The sequence below is a fragment of the Erythrolamprus reginae genome, chromosome 4 (assembly GCF_031021105.1).
Source record: "Erythrolamprus reginae isolate rEryReg1 chromosome 4, rEryReg1.hap1, whole genome shotgun sequence".
Classification (NCBI taxonomy): Eukaryota; Metazoa; Chordata; class Lepidosauria; order Squamata; family Dipsadidae; genus Erythrolamprus; species Erythrolamprus reginae.
Window position 1 is genome coordinate 124,647,877 of NC_091953.1, and position 18,472 is coordinate 124,666,348.

Consider the following 18,472-nt stretch of genomic DNA (forward strand, 5'->3'; position numbering starts at 1 on the left):
TTTGCCTCTTGGCCCAACCCAGGGCCATTTCCAAGGCAGTTAATTTTATTGATAGCCGACAATTCTGTCTGTATGTGTCACATGGTTTTTTTGCTGAATTTATATATAGATACACACACAAAACAGAGGCCCCGGGTTCAAATACCAGTAAAAAGGTGTGGCTACCTGATGAATGCAAATAAGCCCAAAATAGATCTATAGAAGTCTCCCTTCCTCTTCATGATCAGGCTGGTGCTTTTGGCTTTGTGCTAGAGCTTTGTTTGCCCTAGCACAAACCTGAAAGCACCAGCCTGAAGATGACGAGTGGGACCTCGTCGAAACTTCGTGCCCACACCTGAGTCTATTATGGTACTAGTTTGTTTTAAAACGTCTCCGACTGACTTTTTCCCATTTTTCAGAAGCGAGTATGATGGAGATTTGCAATCGCAGCTCTTAAACAAGGCCAACGAAGAAGATAAGAACTGTAGCCGAGCACTTTCTGTTGTGAGCGCGGTGGTCCGAGCGGCCAAAGATCTTTTGCACAGAGCTCTTGCTGTAGATGGTAAGAAGGTGTTGTAAATGATCTTCAGAAACTCGGAATGAATTTGTTCAGTTCCTTAATCTGTTCCCATCATCTAGGCAAGCAAAAAAAAAGAACAGCCACAGCAGAAGGCATTACCCTTGGCTTCCTTTGTAATAGAGGATGTCAGAGTTTTTTGCTTGGATGTTTTCCACGTGGAGAACTGCAAAATACTAGGAGCTTAGCTTTGTCATCACCAGGGATCAGTTAATGATCTCTGAAAACAGGGAAATAAGAGACATGGAGCAGGAGTGAAATGCTACTGGTTCGGGCCAGTTCGCTTGAATTGCTCCAATAAAGGAGAATATTTGCAGTTTAGGATTGACATGAGGGTGTCCTTGGTACTCTCTCAACTTGGTTGTTTTCTTGCAGATGTGAGACCACATTTGGAATACTGTGTTCAGTTCTGGAGACCTCACCTACAAAAAGATATTGTGTTCAGTTCTGGAGACCTCACCTACAAAAATATATTGACAAAATTGAACGGGTCCAAAGACGGACTACAAGAATGGTGGAAGGTCTTAAGCATAAAACGTATCAGGAAAGACTTCATGAACTCAATCTGTATAGTCTGGAGGACAGAAGGAAAAGAGGGGACATGACTGAAACATTTAAATATATTAAAGGGTTAAATAAGGTCCAGGAGGGAAGTGTTTTTAATAGGAAAGTGAACACAAGAACAAGGGGCCACAATCTGAAGTTAGTTGGGGGAAAGATCAAAACCAACATGAGAAAATATTATTTTACTGAAAGAGTAGTAGATCCTTGGAACAAACTTCCAGCAGACGTGGTAGATAAATCCACGGTAACTGAATTTAAACATGCCTGGGATAAACATATATCCATCCTAAGATAAAATACAGAAAATAGTATAAGGGCAGACTAGATGGACCATGAGGTCTTTTTCTGCCGTCAGACTTCTATGTTTCTAAACTTGGTAGCATCATCAGTGCTGCACAAATCCCAGCGACCAGTTAGGTCCCACAGAGTGGGTCTTCTCCGGGTCCCGTCAACTAAACAATGCTGCTTGGCGGGACCCAGGGGAAGAGCCTTCTCTCTGGCGGCCCCGGCCCTCTGGAACCAACTCCCCCCAGAGATTAGAATTGCCCCCACCCTCCTTGCCTTTCGTAAGCTACTTAAAACCCACCTCTGCCGCCAGGCATGGGGGCATTGAGATACTCTTTTCCCCTAGGCCTTTACAATTTTATGCATGGTATGTCTGTATGTATGTTTGGTTTTTATAATAATGGGTTTTTAATTGTTTTTAGCATTGGATTATTATTATATGCTGTCTTATTACTGCTGTTAGCCGCCCCGAGTCTTCAGAGAGGGGCGGCATACAAATCAAACAAACAAACAAACAAAATAAATAAACAAACAAACAAACAAACAAATAAATAAATAAATAAAGTATCATCGGTGCATCATCAGGAATAATGAAACATCTGCAAGAAAATAACCAAGCTCAGGGAAGACCAAAGCTCTCTCATTATCGTAGGTGAAGTGTCCATGAGACAGTGCAGGATCTTAACTATTTCAGGGAGTCATGTGTTCCTCGAATAGACAGTCTTAATTCTTGAACCACTTTTTTATTTGTAGCTGATGACATCCCTGAGCTGCTGAGTTCGTCCAGCCTCTTTTCTATGCTTCTTCCTCTGATGATAGCCCACATAGAACCCGTCGCAGCAGCTATTCCCAAGGTACGTTCGAACAATTGGTAGGGGTTTTTTTTGTTTTAAATATAGTTTATTGTTTTTTTAAGAAAAGAAGAAAAAGAAATAAAAGGGGGGAGGAAATAGGGATACCAAAAGTAAGGGCGATACAGAACAATAGACATATTTGAGCATAAGATATTTAACTTATTATATATCAGTTTTAAACATTTAACTGTACATTTTCATGTTGTACTTAAATTTTTAACGTTTTATGGTTTCGTATCTATAGATTTACTTAGCAATATATTAGTATGGTTAGATAAGATAAGATGGGTTTTGGTGGGGTGATACCTGCGGTATAGCAGGCGTATGTAGTTTAACGACATATTTTTAAATTATAATGTTATGGTTGTGGGTGTGTATATTGAGGATGGTTGAATGTTACATTGTTAGTAGATTAAAGATAGATATCAGAGGAATTGAACTCAGACAGAAGATCTAGTTTGTATTTGGTCTATGTTTTTGTTGTTGTTGTTGTATTTGTTTTTTTCCTTTGATGCCGAGTAAGGACTTTTCAGTTGATTTTTGTTTTATTGTCCTTAGTATTGGATAGCCATCTGTGGTCATTGTTTGCATACTGCTCCTAACAATCTGGGTCTTCATTTTACTGACCTCAGAAAAATGGAAGGCTGAGTCAGCCTTAAGCCCCCATCAGGATCGAACTCCAGGCTGTGAGCAGAGTTTGCCTGCAGACCTGTACTTTAAGCATTGTACCACCAGGGATCCAGCTATTTATGTTTCCTGTTTGATAATCCTAGAGGGCTCCCCACAAAATCAGTAAAGGAAACCTATTCTTGGTGCAAAGGAGCATCCCTCTTCCTGTGCCATAACTTTAGTTAGCTAACATACCCCCATCTCCATTTTGTCACACCACAGGTAGCCGTGGAGGTTTTTGGCCTGGTTCAGCAGCTGCTTCCATCCGTTGCGGTGCTGAACCAGAAGTACACCCCTCTGGCCTTCAACCCCAATCAGTCCACCGACAGCACCACTGGCAACCAACCTGAGCAAGGCCTTTCCGCATGTACCACCTCTGTCCACTATGCCGTCATTGAGAGCGAGCATCCGTACAAGCCAGCATGCGTCACCCACTACAAGGTGAGCTTCCCGTAATTTATTTTATTTTATTTTATTAGATTTGTATGCCTCCCCTCTCCGAAGACTCGGGGCTGCTCACAACAGTAATAAAAACAGTATAAACAATGGAACAAATCTAATAATAAAAATTCTATAAAAAACCCCAACTGTTAAAAACCATACAACACATACATACCAAACATAAAATATAAGAAAGCCTGGGGGAGATGTCTTAGTTCCCCCATGCCTGGCGATATAGGTGGGTCTTGAGTAACTTGCGAAAGACAAGGAGGGCGGGGGCTGTTCTAATCTCCGGGGGGAGTTGATTCCAGAGGGCCAGGGCCATCACAGAGAAGGCTCTTCCCCTGGGGCCCGCCAAACGACATTGTTTGGTCGACGGGACCCGGAGAAGGCCAACTCTGTGGGACCTTATCAGCCGCTGGGATTCATGCGGTAGAAGGTGGTTCCGGAGGTATTCTGGTAATCCCCATCATTTGGGGCATTGGGTGTTTTTCCAGGTCTTTTAATTTGCTGGGTAAGTCAATTCACGTCATGGAGGCTTGAACCAGTTAAGGAAAACGTTAATGGCAGGCACACTAGCAGTTTAACTCTTACTCTTAAGCAGCTTAACGCTTACTCTTAAGCAAGGGAAATGCAGGTTTGCATGAAGAATTGTGGTCTGAATGCATATATCATCTGGCCAGATGTCATTTACACTGGCATCCTTGGTTTACCTGGAAAATGAAATAAATGGTCAAAGCAATGGAAACTGCAGTTTAATATTTCCAAATGTAAAATAATGCACTTGGGGAAAAGGAATCCTCAATCTGAGTATTGTATTGGCAGTTCTGTGTTAGCAAAAACTTCAGAAGAAAAGGATTTCGGGGTAGTGATTTCTGACAGTCTCAAAATGGGTGAACAGTGCAGTCAGGCGGTAAGGAAAGCAAGTAGGATGCTAGGCTGCATAGCTAGAGGTATAACAAGCAGAAAGAGGGAGATTATGATATGCTGGTGAGACCACATTTGGAAGACTTGTGTTCAGTTCTGGAGACCTCACCTACAAAAAGATATTGACAAAATTGAACGGGTCCAAAGACGGGCTACAAGAATGGTGGAAGGTCTTAAGCATAAAACGTATCAGGAAAGACTTAATGAACTCAATCTGTATAGTCTGGAGGACAGAAGGAAAAGGGGGGACATGATCGAAACATTTAAATATGTCAAAGGTTTAAATAAGGTCCAGGAGGGAAGTGTTTTTAATAGGAAAGTGAACACAAGAACAAGGGGACACAATCTGAAGTTAGTTGGGGGAAAGATCAAAAGCAACATGAGAAAATGTTATTTTACTGAAAGAGTAGTAGATCCTTGGAACAAACTTCCAGCAGACGTGGTAGATAAATCCGCAGTAACTGAATTTAAACATGCCTGGGATAAACATATATCCATCCCAAGATAAAACACAGAAAATAGTATAAGGGCAGACTAGATGGACCATGAGGTCTTTTTCTGCCGTCAGTCTTGTATGCTTCTATGTTTCTAATGTAAAAGATGGTTAGAACAGAGGAGCAGGAACCAGAAGAGCCTGCAAAATGATGATACAGGCAACAAATTTTTCTTTTTTAAAAAAAATATATCAATTTTTAGATTTAAAAAATGTTAAAATACACAAAATTTAAAAAAACAAACAGAAAGGCAAGAAACAACGAACAAAACATTAAAAAGAAAAAAGTGCATTTTTTAAAAAGGCTAACACACATACACATATTGTCCTCTCTAAATGAATGAAGGTGAATTTTCTGGCCAATCAAGGATAGTTCTTCGTACTCCCCTCTTTTGTTTTGTTTAGGTGACATTTCCAGAATGTGTCAGGTGGATCACGATAGAGTTTGATGGCCAGTGCGGAACAGCTCAGTCGGAGGACGTTCTTCGTTTGCTCATTCCTGCCCGAGTCATCCAGTTTTCAGGATTTGGACCCAAGCAGGCATCTGTCCATGAAAACCTCAACTCATGGATAGAACTGAAGAAGTTTTCTGGCTCATCAGGTTGGCCCACAATGGTATTAGTGCTGCCAGGTAATTCTCATTTTTAAACGTATGGTTAAGAATGGCTGGTGGGCGGGGCAAAAAAATTAAACGTATTCCAGAACTTTCATTTTGATTTCAGTCAGATGAAAAGACCTACCTTATTAATGAAGACGTTTTAGGGTGTTGGGTACTATTAAATTATTTTTTTCACGGGTTTTTTTCCCCCCTTTTTCTTTTACTAAATTAATATACAGTAGTACCTCGACTTACGAATTTAATTGGTGCAGGAAGGAGGCTCGTAAGTCGAAAAGCTCGTATGACGAAACATTGTTTCCCATAGGAATCAATGGAAAAGCGATTAATGCGTGCAAGCCCAAAAATCAGAAACCGGCCGCCGCCACCGAAAGAGGCTTGAGCCTCCCGATCCTCCCCGCCCCTTTGCCATGCATGTCATCCTGCATGCAGGATGCCATGAGTCAGGAAGGCCATCCTGCTCCCCCCCCCCCAGCCAAAAACACAAAGGCTGCGGAGGGAGGGAGGGAAGCAGAGCGGGGCGGCAGGCGAGGTGACGCACGGGGGCTCCAGAGGAGCCCCATCCTGGGCGGAGCGGCCTGGTGCGGCGGCGCCTTCGCCTCCTCCCGCGCACCGCCCCCGCTCGGCAATCGGCCCGGCGGCATTGCTGGCGTTCCAGGCGGGCCGCCCGGTATGAGCACCGGTTTCATGCCTCTCAGGCCGGGCAGACAAGAGGTGCGGCACTCCCATGGGGAAAGGAGAAGGCGGCGGCTCAAGCCCTTCCCCGTGCGCCCCTCCGGAGTAGCCCCTCTGGCGGTTGTCCGGGCGGGTGAAGGTGGCTGGGCCGCTGACAGGGACAGGCGGTGAGCGCTCGTATCCCGAATTTGGGCTCGTAAGTAGAACAGAAATATCTCTCCCCTCCTAGCTCGTATCTCGAAATGCTCGTATATAGAGCAGCTCGTATCTAGAGGTACTACTGTATAATTTTTTATTGAAATACTTAAAAACACAAATACAGGCTACATATATACATATTTACAATACAAAAGTGATAAGAAGAGAACCAAGAGACAAAAACAAAAAGGGTTCATCCCATGGCCTTTAAAACGCTTACCCATTGTGCCTGGATTGCATGCAAGACTCACACTTACAAACTTAATTCTGAGTATTAATCACCGACTCTGTTTCATTCAGTTGTAAGCGGCTTAGTGGCTCAATTTTATTTTGTTGCTAAATATGCTGTTTCCCCTCTAAGGCAATGAAGCCCTCTTCTCCCTGGAGACTGCATCAGATTACGTAAAGGACGAAAAGGCTTCTTTTTATGGCTTCAAATGTTTTGCCATAGGATATGAATTCAGTCCTGGACCTGAGGAAGTAAGTACTGACATCTTTAGGAAAGATGCAGGGGCAGCGGGAGAAAGGATCCTGGAGATGGGAGCTCCCAGAGAGGCTACGGGTGGTGCTTTACTACGTTTCCCCCAAAATAAGCCCTCCCCGAAAATAAGCTCTCCCCGAAAATATTAAACCACAGGCTCAGCTGGTTCCCGCCATTTCCTCTGGTTATTTTTGGGGAGACAGAGTTGGAAATCAGTTAAGATTGCAAGAGGAGCCCCATCTGGCTCCATGCGCCCCAAAACAATAAGATCTCCTCCAAAATAAGGTCAAACGCTTATTTCAGGATTCAGAAAAATAAGGGTCATATTTTCGGGGAAACACGATAGTAACCTGGGGACTTATCCTTTCAGAGCTTTGCAAGTCATTGCCAGCATTTTGAAAGAAAATTTATTTATTTATTTATTGGATTTGTATGCCGCCCCTCTCCGTAGACTCGGGGCGGCTAACAACAGTAATAAAAAACATCATATAAATCCAATACTAAAACAACTAAAAAACCCTTATTGTAAAACCAAACATCCCTACAAACAAACATAGCATGCATAAATTGTAAAGGCCTAGGGGGAAAGAATATCTCAGTTCCCCCATGCCTGACGGCAGAGGTGGGTTTTAAGGAGCTTACGAAAGGCAAGGAGGGTGGGGGCAATTCTAATCTCCGGGGGGAGTTGGTTCCAGAGGGCCGGGGCCGCCACAGAGAAGGTTTTTCCCCTGGGCCCCGCCAAACGACATTGTTTAGTTGACGGGACCCGGAGAAGTCCCACTCTGTGGGACCTAACTGGTCGCTGGGATTCATGCGGCAGAAGGCGGTCTCGTAGATACCCTGGTCCGGTGCCATGAAGGGCTTTATAGGTGATGACCAACACTTTGAGGACTACTGTAGGAAAGAGGACCAACCATTTAGGCCAGGGGGTGTCAAACTCAATTTTATTTGAAGGCCGCACCAGGGTTGTATTTGACTTCAGACTGGGGCGGGTGGCATGACCAGGGTAGACCTGATGTCACTTGTCACTCATGTCAAGGGTTACTATGGTGCTCTGACAGCAAAAACTGGCTCCTTAGCTCCGTTTTCGGCTGGTATGGCCTCTTGCAACTATCTGCCATTGAAAATGGAGTTGGGGTGGGTAGGGGAAAACCGCGTGTGGCCCTCACAAGCTTTGTTTTCAGCTGGGACGGCTCCCTGCAATTCTTTGCCAGCAGAAACAGAGCTCAGATGGGCCGCACATAGTCCTCCTGAGCTCCATTTTTGCTGGCAGAGGCACCACGGGCCAGTTCTTTGCTGTTTTCAAGATGGCCCCATGCACCAAATCTAAGCACCACCACGGATCAGATCTGGCTTGCAGGCCTTGAGTTTGACACCCCTCATCTAGGCCAGGGTTCTCCAACCTTGGCAACTGTAAGACCTATGGACTTTAATTCTCAGAATTCTCAGCAAAGCTGGCTGAGGAATTCTGGGAGTTGAAGTCCACAAGTCTTCAAGTTGCCAAGGTTGGAGGCCCCTGGCCTAGGCCATCTTGTGTGAATTACAGGCTTTCAAAAACAAAGAGTTTTTACCTGTCTCTTTTATTTGTTTCAAGGGTATCGTTCAACTTGAGAAAGAGCTGGCCAATCTTGGAGGCGCTTGTGCTGCAGCTCTGATGAAAAAGGATCTGGCCCTTCCTATTGGTAGGTGATCTGTTGAGCATCTGTTGGAGAGGGGGGGGTGATCTGGCTCAGTGGTTGGGGAGTAGTAAGGCAAGAACTGGACCAGAATGTTAATGGAGCCCCATGTCCCTAAAGTTGCTATGTGGGCGAGGAGATTTTGCAATGGGTCTTGACTTACTCCTTTTAATCGACCTTGATTCATGGGTTCATCCTGATTTGCTGCCCAGAGTTCCATCAGTGAGATGAGCAAACCTTATAAATTGGTTAATCGATAAATTTTAAAAATGTATTAGGGGCTTAGGGAAAAGGGCCTGTATCCTTTCGGAATGTATCTTGATTGTGTGTGATTATTTTCTATCTGTGAACAGGCAATGAATTGGAGGAAGACCTTGAGATGCTGGAAGAAGCAGCCTTGCAGGTAGCCCAGAAATGCTCTTCTACCTTGGGTCGTGGACTTCCTATGTCTCCTTACAAACAGTCGTCTGTTCCTTTCAGATTCAGCTTGAGGACAGAAGGGAAAGGGGGGACATGATAGAAACATTTAAATACGTTAAAGGGTTAAATAAGGTTCAGGAGGGAAGTGTTTTTAATAGAAAAGTGAACACAAGAACAAGGGGACACAATCTGAAGTTAGTTGGGGGGAAGATCAAAAGCAACGTGACAAAATATTATTTTACTGAAAGAGTAGTAGATCCTTGGAACAAACTGCCAGCAGATGTGGTTGGTAAATCCACAGTAACTGAATTTAAACATGCCTGGGATAAACATATATCCATCCTAAGATAAAATACAGAAATAGTATAAGGGCAGCCTAGATGGATCAGGAGGTCTTTTTCTGCCGTCAGTCTTCTATGTTTCTATTTTTCTGTTATGCACACGGAGAGAATTTCTGGATGTCATGAAGTGATTGACCCTACCAGGGTTTGGGAGGGTGGCTACATGAAGAGTATGGTCACTACTTTGTGGAAGACCTCAAGAAAATAGCAACAGCCTATGCCCTCCCTCCCCCACCCCCCAAGAATCAGGGTCCTCGTTTGACTAACTTCAGAAAGATGGATGGTTGAGTTAACTTTGAGTCTGGTCAGAATCGAACTGCCGACAGTTGGAAAAAAAAATCAGCCTGCAAGATAGCAATAGCACTTACATTCTGCTTCACAGTGGTTTACAGCTGTCTCTAAGCAGTTTACAGAGTCAGACTATTGCCCCTCCCAATAATTTTGGTCTTCATTTTACCCACCTTGGAAAGGATGGAAGGATGGGTCAACCTTGAGCCTGGTGAGATTTGAACTGCCAAATTGCAAGCAACTGGCAATTCAGAAAGTAGCCTGCAATACTGCAATCTCACCACCACGCCACCACGGCTCATTCTGACCATTGCGCCAGCCCACCTATACACATAAACCCCTCCCACAAACACCCTTCTGCTCCCTTCAGATCATATTGGAGGCCCTTTAAAACCATTTCCAAACATCAGTAAGGTATTTTAGAGTGCCTCCCCATGAAGAGTTGTTAAAATCATGCTGACCATGAAGTTGGTGCAGTAGATTTTATATATTTTTTATTTAATGTTTTTTTTAAAGTCTGGCATCACTCTCAATAATTGCATCAGCCTGGGTTCTTAGAAGTAAAATATTTATTTATTTATTTATTTATTTATTTATTAGATTTGTATGCCACCCCTCTCCGTAGACTCGGGGCGGCTCACAGCAATAATAAACAATATATAACAAATCTAATAATTTAAAAGAAACACTAAAACCTCCATTATTAAAAGCAAACATACATACAAGCATACCATACATAAACTGTATAGGCCCGGGGGAGATGTTTCAATTCCCCCATGCCTGACGGCAAAGGTGGGTTTTAAGGAGTTTACGAAAGGCGAGGAGGGTGGGGGCAGTTCTAATCTCTGGGGGGAGCTGGTTCCAGAGGGTCGGGGCCGCCACAGAGAAGGCTCTTCCCCTGGGTCCCGCCAAATGGCATTGTTTAGTTGACAGGACCCGGAGAAGGCCAACTCTGTGAGACCTAATCGGTCGCTGGGATTCGTGCGGCAGAATATGGGGGATATTGCCAATAGTTGTTATTTACTGATGAAGTAATCTTGTTAGGAAAGGAGAGGGCTGAAGGCAGCTCCCAGTAGGTGTTGTGAGTGTCTGGCTCAGCTGGTCACGGATTTCGAGGACCGGGAGATGGAGGAATACTGGCATCGCAGGCCAGTGTTTTTGCCATCTGAGACTGAGAGTGAGAGTGAAGGGGAATTGGAGACTGCGGAACCACCAGAGACTGTAGAACCCCCCAGTTAGGGTATTGCCTGAGTCAGAGGACGATGGGGATTTTTGAGGACCCTCTCTTAGATGCGAGGGTTAGAAGAATGAGAGCCAGGCATGAATATCTCTATGGAAGGGGTTCTAGGCATTTGTTAGATCTATGGGACATTTAGCCACACCTTGCAAGTATATATAGGACAGGTTGATGGAAGAAGAGGTGTAGCAAGCAACGTTCATCATGAAGACAGTGCCTTGAGACTGTTTCTGATTCCATGGATTTTGATTCCTTCTTTTACAGAAGCTGGTTAAGCCTGAACAATGAGTAAGGTGAAAAAATACTAGAGACCCCTCATTAGGGGAGATGCCTCTAGCTGGCTTGTATCCCGGACTGTTATCTATGCCCCTTAGACAGGAACACTATCATCCTGAAATGCCTGAGAATTCACTTATTCCTTGCTGGACTTTGTGTTAATATTTTTGCCTCGATCAATGTTTCAAGCGTGTGTGGGTTTTCTTTCTAATAATTGATCCAGCCAGACAGAACGGTAGGTAACATTGCTTTGTTGTCTCTGCCAGGTTTGTAAATCTCACTCGGGCATCCTGGGTAAGGGGCTCGCCTTGTCTCACTCCCCAACTATCTTGGAAGCACTTGAAGGAACTCTTCCCTTGCAAGTTCAGAGCAACGAGCAGTCCTTTCTGGAGGACTTTATCTCCTGCGTGCCAGGCTCCAGCGGTGGGAGACTTGCCAGGTACTGCAAGAGCTCGGTTATATTCACAGCCACCCCTCTCTTAGGGGGTGCCTTTATGTTGAATTAGAGGGCAGGTGTATGTGTCTCTCCTTCCCAGTCTCAGAATAAAAAGAGCTGGGACATTAGAAATCATCTATCAGGAAAGACTTCATGAACTCAATCTGTATAGTCTGGAGGACAGAAGGAAAAGGGGGGACATGATCGAAACATTTAAATATGTCAGAGGGTTAAATAAGGTTCAGGAGGGAAGTGTTTTTAATAGGAAAGGGAACACAAGAACAAGGGGACACAATCTGAAGTTAGTTGGGGGAAAGATCAAAAGCAACATGAGAAAATATTATTTTACTGAAAGAGTAGTAGATTCTTGGAACAAACTTCCAGCAGACGTGGTTGGTAAATCCACAGTAACTGAATTTAAACATGCCTGGGATAAACATAGATCCATTGTAAGATAAAATACAGGAAATAGTATAAGGGCAGACTAGATGGACCATGAGATCTTTTTCTGCCGTCAGTCTTCTAGGTTTCTATGTTTCTATCTAGTCCAACCCCATTCCTAAGGCAGGGAAACCCTACACCACTTCAGACAAATGGATAGCCAACATCTTCTTAAAAACTTCCAGTGTTGGAGCACTTACAACTTCTGGAGGCAAGCTGTTCCATGGATTAATTGTTCTGTCAGGGAATTTCTCCTTAGTTCTAGATTGCTTCTCTCCTTAATTAGTTTCCACCCATTGCTACTTGTTGTACCATCAGATGCTTTGGAGAATAGGTTGACTCCCTCTTCTTTGTGGCAGCTCCTGAGATTATCGGAACACTGCTATCATGTCTCCCCTGGTCCTTCTTTTCATTAAATTAGACATACCCAATTCCAGCAACTGTTCTTTATATGTTTTAGCCTCCAGTCTCCCCTAATCAACTCATGATTTAGCTGTATGGATTGGGTGTGTGCCCTAAGACTTAAGTACATTGGAAGCTTTTAAGAAATGGAGATCAGGAGCGGTGATTTGGCTCTGTTAACGCTTGGAAGGAAATTAACTGTTTAAAACGACAGAAATGCTGACCATACCTCAAAAGACAGCAACGAACAGTCTTGCTGCAAAAGAAAAAAAAAGAGTTACTGTATTTTGCTGAGCTAGAAATTATGTGTTCTTTGTGACAAAAAGGTTTAATTACCATTTTGTAATGAGTCATTAGAAAAAAAAAAAGAGTAGGTTGGCTCAGCAGTTAAGACACTGGGCTTGTCGGTTGGAAAGCCGACGACTCAGGTTTGAGACCTGAGCGCCATGTGACGGGCAAGCTCCCATTCCAAGTTCCAGCTCCTGCCAACCAACAGTTCAGTATTGGCAGTTCTGTGTGTATTGGCAGTTCTGTGTTAGCAAAAACTTCAGAAGAAAAGGATTTAGGGGTAGTGGTTTCTGACAGTCTCAAAATGGGTGAACAGTGCAGTCAGGCGGTAGGGAAAGCAAGTAGGATGCTTGGCTGCATAGCTAGAGGTATAACAAGCAGGAAGAGGGAGATTATGATCCCGCTATATAGAATGCTGGTGAGACCACATTTGGAATACTGTGTTCAGTTCTGGAGACCTCACCTACAAAAAGATATTGACAAAATTGAACGGGTCCAAAGACGGGCTACAAGAATGGTGGAAGGTCTTAAGCATAAAACATATCAGGAAATACTTAATGAACTCAATCTGTGTAGTCTGGAGGACAGAAGGGAAAGGCGGGACATGATCGAAACATTTAAATATGTGAAAGCGTTAAATAAGGTCCAGGAGGGAAGTGTTTTTAAAAAAGAAAGTGAACCCAAGAACAAGGGGACACAATCTGAAGTTAGTTGGGGGAAAGATCAAAAGCAACATGAGAAAATTTTATTTTACTGAAAGAGTAGTAGATTCTTGGAACAAATTGCCAGCAGACGTGGTAGATAAATCCACAGTAACTGAATTTAAACATGCCTGGGATAAACATATATCCATCCTAAGATAAAATACAGGAAATAGTATAAGGGCAGACTAGATGGACCATGAGGTCATTTTCTGCCGTCAGACTTCTATGTTTCTATGTTTCAAAAGCATGCAAATGCGAGTAGATAAATAGGTACCACTTCGGTGGAAAGGTAGCAGAGTTCCATGAGCCTTGGCATATACTCTTGTTGATCACATGACCATAGAAGCGTGTTCGGACAGCACTGGCTCAATGTCCTTGAACGGAGATGAACAACTAGATGGTAACAACTAACGGAGTAAAATCCACAGGGACGTCTTTTTACTCTTCCTCTTCAGAGTCTGCGGAGATACAAATTTGAAAGGGCTGCTAATCAGTTTTCTCCTTTAGGTGGCTGCAACCAGATTCCTATGCGGATCCCCAGAAAACATCCTTGATCCTCAACAAAGATGACATCCGCTGTGGCTGGCCAACAATTGTCACCGTGCAAACCAAGGACCAATACGGCGAAGTGGTTCACGTGCCTAACATGAAGGTAGTTGGCTTATACGAATGACAAAGGCACCTTCCAGCCTAAGGTGCTGGCAGGAATGGAGCTTACAAATCTCTCCCACATGGAAATGATTGAACGGGATTACATCTGTAATTTTGTAAAACAGTTGCTAGATTGAGACGGGTCTCCCTGTGTCAGAACTTGGGGCATTGCTGGGATTTAGAAGCAATTAATATTTCAGCTGCATGATTCACTGCTGACTGTAGGATAGGTTTTTTAAAAATAATTAGTTAATTGGATTTTTAGATATTTATATTGTACAGTGATACCTTGTCTTACGAACTTACTTGGTTCCGGGAGGAGGTTCGTAAGGTGAAAAGTTCGTAAGACGAAACAATGTTTCCCATAGGAAACAATGGAAAACCAATTAATGCGTGCAAGCCCCCCAAAAGATCGCAAAAACGGGTGCTTTGCTAGGCGCCGCCGCCCAGGCGCTTCTCAGCGCTCTCCCGAACCCGAAAAGTTTGGCAAAAGTTTGGGTTCGGGTTCGGGAGAACGCCGAGAAGCCCCACCTCCCAGCTGTCACCTTCTGAAACAGCTGCTTCTTGGTGTTCTCCCAAACGCCGAACCCGGAATTTTGGCAATAGTTCGGGTTCGCCATTTGGGAGAACGCCGAGAAGTGCCCCGGCTGTTTCAGAAGGTGACAGCTGGCCGGCGGCGCCCAGCGGAGCATCTGGAGGCGGGGCATCCCGGCGGCGGCAGCCGGTTCGTAAGGCAAAAAAAGTTTGTAAGATGAGGCAAAAAAATTCCTAACCCCGGGTTCGTATCTCGAAAAGTTCGTAAGACGAGGGATTCGTATCACGAGGTACTACTGTATAGTGGGTTTTTTTAATATGCTGTAAGCCGTCCCGAGTCCTCAGAGAGGGGTGACATATAAATCCAGATGATGATGATGATGATGATGATGATGATGATGATGATGATAATATCTCTTCTCTTAATGAAATTTCCAGGTGGAAGTCAAAGCAATCCCAGTTTCCCAGAAGAAAACTTCTCTGCAGCAGGAGCAGGCTAAGAAAACACAGCGGACCCCTGGCAGTCCTGCGGGGGCCACAGCTCCTGGGCCAGAACTGACCTTCGGGGGGCTTCCTTCCCCCAAGCTGGAAGCATCCTACGAGCCTATGATTGTCAAAGAAGCGCGCTACATTTCTGTAACCATGATGAAGGTAGGTGGCACCATTTAAGCCACAGCAATTTGAAATACAGAATTGGGGGTGTTCTAGAGGGGTACAGGTAAGTCCTTGGTGTATGAGTTTGACTGGGCCCTGTATTATCCTTGCTAAGTAAGACAGCTATTTATTGAGGTCCCCCCACCTCCATTTTATTAATGTTCTTGCCACAGTTATTAAGCGAATCACTGAAGTTATTTAGTGAGTAACACTGTTAGGTGAACTTGGCTTCCTCATACACTTTGTTTGTCACAAGGCCTCAAAAGGGGAATCATATGACCCTGGAACACTGCAATTTGCAGTCATGGGTTCCTACTGGTTTGGTAGGCGAATCTGCACCGGTAGCATCCGCCAGACTGCACAATTTGCATGTGACCGCTCCGTTGCCAGTCCTTCGGGCAGCGCCATCCTTTTTCTTGAATTTTTTGGCTTTTTTTGCTTTCTGCGCATGTGCAGAAGCAAAATCTTGCAAGTGGACACTTGTGTACATGAGATTTTAGTGATGTTTTGCTTCTGCGCATGTGCAGAAGCAAAACTAATTATTATTATTAATAATAATAATAATAATAATTTATTAGATTTGTATGCCGCCCCTCTCCGAAGACTCGGGGCGGCTCACAACAACGATAAAAACAATATTATAATGGCACAAATCTAATATTAAAAAACCTAAAAACCCTATCATAATTAAAAACCAAACAGCACATACATACCAAACATAAATTATAATAAGCCTGGGGGAAAGATGTCTCAAATCCCCCATGCCTGGTGGTATAGGTGGGTCTTAAGTAGTATCTCTTATTATTATTAATTATTATTAAATATTATAAAGTGATTCTAATTTCTTTATAACTTGGTCTCAAAGCTATACCATATATCCCCTAGTCCTCCTTGAGCAAGTGAATGTACAATTAAATTATTTGCTTCCATCAATTCCCTACTGCTTTCCATGTCTTTTTAGTTGAGGCAGGGTTATCAAACTCAATTTCATTGAGGGCCGAGTGAATTTCATTGCGGGCCAATTTCATTGAGGGCCAAGTGATTCATGGATGCCAAGCGTATCGGTGGTTATTGAAACAGATGTCAACATGCCGCCTCTATATTGGTTGGGGCAGGCAGGATTCCCTTGAATACCATTTGTTGGGGGTCAGGGGAAAGGGAGGGTCTTGCCTTCTCTTTCTGCTCAAGATCCCCTTGTACAATTGGTGGGCCACTGTGTGACACAGAATGCTGGACTCAATGGGCTTTGGCCTGATTCAGCATGGCTCTTCTTATGAGGGCCGCATCAGGGTTGTGTTTGACCCCCAAGAGGCCAAGGTGGGGGTGGTTGGAATGCGTGTGGCCAGATCGACATCACTCATGCCAGGGTACTTGCGGTTACCTGAATGCACTGCCAGCCAAAATGAGGTCCCAAGCTTCGTTTAAAGCTGTGAATGCCTCTGGGACCCTCTTTGTTGGTGGAGGGTTGTCAGAAGCTATTGCAGTTAAAAATGGAGTTTGGGAGCCTATTTTGGCCGGCAGAGGCACCACTGGCCGGGCCTTTGCTGTTTCCAGTGTGGCCCTGTGAGCCAAATCTAAGTACAATGTGGGCCAGATCTGGCTCGCGGGCCTCGAGTTTCACACCCTTGGTCAGTTTCTTGAGACTCTTCAGTGGCTGATAAGGGGTACAAGAAAATTGCACCACCTCACAAACAGATTAGTACAAATGTACAGGCTAAATATAGACAGCTGTCTACCTTTGTGGAGAGAGCATGTTGAGACTGCCCTGTCAAACAAGTTTGGGGAAGGTCTGGACAGACAAAGTGGCTGTTATTCCGAGTTACTAACGTAACAGTAGAAGTTTGACAACACTTTTTGCTTTTCAGGTATATGAAAATTATTCTTTTGAGGAGTTACGCTTTGCTTCACCAACACCTAAGAGGTAACCGTTTTGTATGATATTTAAATCTAAAGGAAGTTGTCAGAATTGTTTGCATCTTTATAAGTTAGCAACAGTTCCAGGGAAAGTTGGATGGATGGATGGATGGATGGATGGATTCAAGCAAGCAGGTTACCAAGTAAAGAAGAGGAAAAAATAATTGAAACACAGCTACCCTTTCATGTATGGGAAATATATTTGAAGGTATTCAGTCACTGGGTTTCTCTGTATATATATTATTAAATTTTTGGGACTGTTTGCAATTATTTTAGTTCAATGTTTGCAATGATTTTAGTATACAAAATGTAGTGTTTTATCAGACTATGTGGTGGCTTACCTTGAATAAGGATTCACCTATTGGACTACTTTATCTTTACTTCTATATTTTAGTAGCTATCACCTTCTCCATTGTGTGTAGATGCCATCCTCAGATTTCCCCCATCCAAGAAAACTCTTAGCTAGGAGTGTATGGAAGAAAATACACACCTGGAGGATATCCAGATGTGGGAAGGCAAAGAAAAATGGAAGCAAAGTTGAAATGTTTGGATGATGTTGAAAGATGAAATGCTGAGGATAAGGAAGGCTTCGTTTAATTGCTCTTAACTTTTGACTCCTGAAAATAAGTACAGTTATGCTGGGTTTTCTAAGCATCCACAAGACCTGAATTAGTGAAGGTGGAATTGTTGTGATGTGTTGTGATTCCCATTTTGGTTTTTTTTCCCCTAGACCAAGTGAAAATATGTTAATAAGAGTCAACAATGATGGTACTTACTGTGCTAACTGGACACCAGGAGCAGTTGGTCTATACACCATACATGTTACCATTGATGGCATTGAAATAGGTATGTTTGAATAGAAATTTGTGCTCTTTATAACATCCTAATATTAGTTGGTTATAGCTGCATGCCAGACTCTAAATAGAGAAACTTTATTTTCATCAGCATTGAGAGAGGACCATGTGAGCTTCTGTTCTTTCTGTCTCAAATAGAAAAACAAACAGAATTGCTGAAAAGCAGGCATAACAACCACAGTGGTACCTTAGTAGTCATCATTAATTGGTTACGGGAGGTGTGATGAGTACGAAAAACAATGAGCATCAATTCCCCCCCCCCCCCCATTAGAAATAAAGTAGTGAATCACAAGCCAGCGGACACCAACAAGTTCTTGCTTGTGAGTTGAGATGTCAAACAAGCGATGACAAAAATGTTCACATCAAAATGCACTGAGTACCAGATTTGATGAGTTTTATACCAATTGAATACTACTGTAGTTGCCCTGTTTATGAGGAAGACTCAATCTGTATAGTCTGGAGGACAGAAGGAAAAGGGGGGACATGATCGAAACATTTAAATATGTTAAAGGGTTAAATAAGGTCCAGGAGGGAAGTGTTTTTAATAGGAAAGTGAACACAAGAACAAGGGGACACAATCTGAAGTTAGTTGGGGGA

General features: G+C 43.5%; 1 protein-coding gene across 21 annotated transcripts in view; it reads left to right on the plus strand.

The window, feature by feature from the left end:
- MYCBP2 (MYC binding protein 2) overlaps positions 1–18,472 on the plus strand; it is a 181,723-nt gene that overhangs the window by 75,499 nt on the left and 87,752 nt on the right. For all 21 annotated transcript variants that reach the window (XM_070751329.1, XM_070751313.1, XM_070751316.1 and 18 more), the window contains exons 37-48: positions 399–541; positions 2,159–2,259; positions 3,151–3,369; positions 5,195–5,420; positions 6,640–6,758; positions 8,354–8,441; positions 8,789–8,838; positions 11,264–11,436; positions 13,776–13,920; positions 14,892–15,104; positions 16,973–17,028; positions 17,752–17,867. In XM_070751329.1, coding sequence (XP_070607430.1) covers positions 399–541; positions 2,159–2,259; positions 3,151–3,369; positions 5,195–5,420; positions 6,640–6,758; positions 8,354–8,441; positions 8,789–8,838; positions 11,264–11,436; positions 13,776–13,920; positions 14,892–15,104; positions 16,973–17,028; positions 17,752–17,867 — 1,649 coding nt within the window. The remainder of the gene's footprint in view (positions 1–398; positions 542–2,158; positions 2,260–3,150; positions 3,370–5,194; positions 5,421–6,639; positions 6,759–8,353; positions 8,442–8,788; positions 8,839–11,263; positions 11,437–13,775; positions 13,921–14,891; positions 15,105–16,972; positions 17,029–17,751; positions 17,868–18,472) is intronic.